The sequence below is a fragment of the Cyprinodon variegatus genome, unplaced genomic scaffold (genome assembly GCF_000732505.1).
Source record: "Cyprinodon variegatus isolate N-32 unplaced genomic scaffold, C_variegatus-1.0 Scaffold1265, whole genome shotgun sequence".
NCBI lineage: Eukaryota > Metazoa > Chordata > Actinopteri > Cyprinodontiformes > Cyprinodontidae > Cyprinodon > Cyprinodon variegatus.
Genome location: NW_015151718.1, coordinates 74071 through 76434, shown reverse-complemented (window position 1 = coordinate 76434; position 2364 = coordinate 74071). Strand labels below are relative to the sequence as shown.

The 2364-nt window shown below is 38.6% G+C and overlaps 1 protein-coding gene across 1 annotated transcript in view; it reads right to left on the bottom strand.

Annotated features, from left to right (window-relative positions):
* The window catches only part of LOC107102502 (serine/threonine-protein kinase LMTK1-like), a 72125-nt gene that overhangs the window by 31832 nt on the left and 37929 nt on the right, over positions 1-2364 (bottom strand). Inside the window, exon 2 of the mRNA XM_015401831.1 lies at positions 784-917. Within this exon, the coding sequence (XP_015257317.1) occupies positions 784-917 (134 nt within the window). The remainder of the gene's footprint in view (positions 1-783; positions 918-2364) is intronic.

The window sequence follows — 2364 nt, the reverse complement described above, 5'->3', positions numbered from 1 at the left end:
AACTGTGCAGATATTTTTACATCTAAGGGATATAGAAACAAGTCTTTTATTTTAAAAGCAACTATTACTGCATCTCAGCAGAGGTTTTAATGAGCTAAAGGGAAACCAAATCTTTTATAGATTTTTGTTGGTTTTTAAATAAATAACTTTCATTCTTAAGCTAAAAGCTGCAGATGTTTGTTGGTTAGAGTCTCCTCCTTTAATCCAAGTTGTTTGTAAAGAAGAAGCTTTGCAGACAGAGCTGCTGGTTCCAGAGGTTATTAGTGCAAACATTTCAATATGATTGAAGATTAAACACATTTAGCTGCTTTTTTCCCAAACCTGCTGAGTTTTATGGTGCAGGTTAAACATGATGTGAAGGAAAAATGATGCCACAGCTTTTTTTTTTCACTCTGCTCTACTTTATCTGATGCTGTGACCTATTTGGTTTCTCTGTTGCCTCCACAAGATGGTCTCACAGCGCTGCAGGGCTCCCGCTGCTCCACAAACACAAACTCATCTCGCTTTGTTTGCTCTTCTTCCTGCTTCCCATCTGCATAAAAAACTCCCAGCGTCTGATGAAAGGATGCAGCGGATGTTTCTGTGCAGCTTCAGAGGAAGAGGCCGAGCAGATGAACCTTTACTGTGACTCTTTGTTTGCTTTACATCTGCCTCCAGCTTCTTTCTGTGCTTTATCATAAACTGGGCCGGACTGTAAACTCATTCTTTTTATTTTAAGAATGTTGAGCAGATATTTTCATTGAGATTTCTTTCTTCTGTCAGTTTTCTTGCGTTTTTACCCACCTTGAAGCCCATCTTGCCTTTCTTGCAGCAGAGGCAGGCCAGCATGAGGAAGACGAAGGTGAAGAGTCCAGAGAAGGAGATGGCCACCACAGCCAGGGAGGAGGACCAGGAGAGCTCGCTCAGCGGGGCGCCATCTGCAGGAGAAGCAGCATGTTTAACTCCACGCTGCAGCAGGATGTTAGGAGCTGCGTGCTTTTTACAGCCACTCATTCAAAATCATTCTTCAGTAAATATTTAAAAAAATAACTTCAATTTCACCCACAAAATCTTTCAATACATTTCAGATATTTAGCACAAAAAAAATTCTAATAAACTTACACAATTTATCCTAATTAATTTGATCTAAAATATTATTAAACAACATTTTTGTAATTATTTAACAAATATAAAATATTTTCTTTGGATACAAAATGAATATGAAGTTTAAAAAAAAAAAACAGCTTGTATTTATTAAACATTTATAACATTAGTAGTAAATCTAAAGTATTTTAATCAATGATTTCATTCTTTATGATTAATTGTTTGACTTAATTGAATTAATAACTGTCACTTCGGCAGCAGGATTTTCAAAGTAATCTTATTTTCAGAGTTTAGCTTTTTTAATTTCTGTATCTTCGCTGGATTTTATGTTTTTCTACAGAAACATTTGCATGTTTGATTTAAATACCGTGAGGCGTTACAGTCCTGAATATTTCCCTCATAAAACAATAAAGTGTAATAAAACACTGCATCATAAAGCCGGCATAGAATGGCTCCAATAGAACAGTTTAATTTATGGAGCGGAGCGGATCCTGAATGAAAACATTTCTGCCATTTAAAGCATTTTCCCCAATAAAACGTCAGGATTCAGGAGAGGTGCTTAATGGAGTTTAGGGATGTTTCTGGGTCACAGCGACGCTGCAGTGACCCAGAAACACACTCACGCTGTGAAATCACCTGCTGCAGAAAAACAAAATGGAGCTAAATATTGAAAGGCAGGGACTGAACCCGCCTCTTTATTCCACTACCTGAATAAAATGTCAGTTTTTGTTCCTGTTTGTTGCTCTTTGGGAGGAGGATCAACATTTTAGCCTGGCATATATGAATCAACAGTAAACTGTATGATTTTTTCCTCCAGAGTTTGATGTTTTCCAATAACACTGGATCAATGTTGACCAGCGTTATCTGCAGGTAATGTAGCGATCATTTCTGCTGCTGCTGAGATCACAAACACACCAGAATCCACCTGCTCTGAATCCTGACTTTACAGTTTGAGTCCAACCCAAAACAGGTGGTTCAGTCACCCTACAGTGTGATGGTTTAAGGCGGGAAATATAGCTGCGACAAAAACAAAGATGGATGCCGTAGGGTAGCTGCTGATAGCGTCTCTGTTTGCTCAGAATATAGGATTTAATCTTTAAAAGAGGCCTCAGCAGATGGCCGCTCACACTGAGCCTGCTTCTGCTGGAGGTTTCTTCCTGTTCAAAGGGAGTTTTTCCTCTCCACTGTCGCTACAAGCATGCTTAGTGTGAGGGATTGCTGAAGAGTCAAATTGCTTTCCTTAGATAGTAAACTTTAAATCAATGTGACTGGGTGATCTGG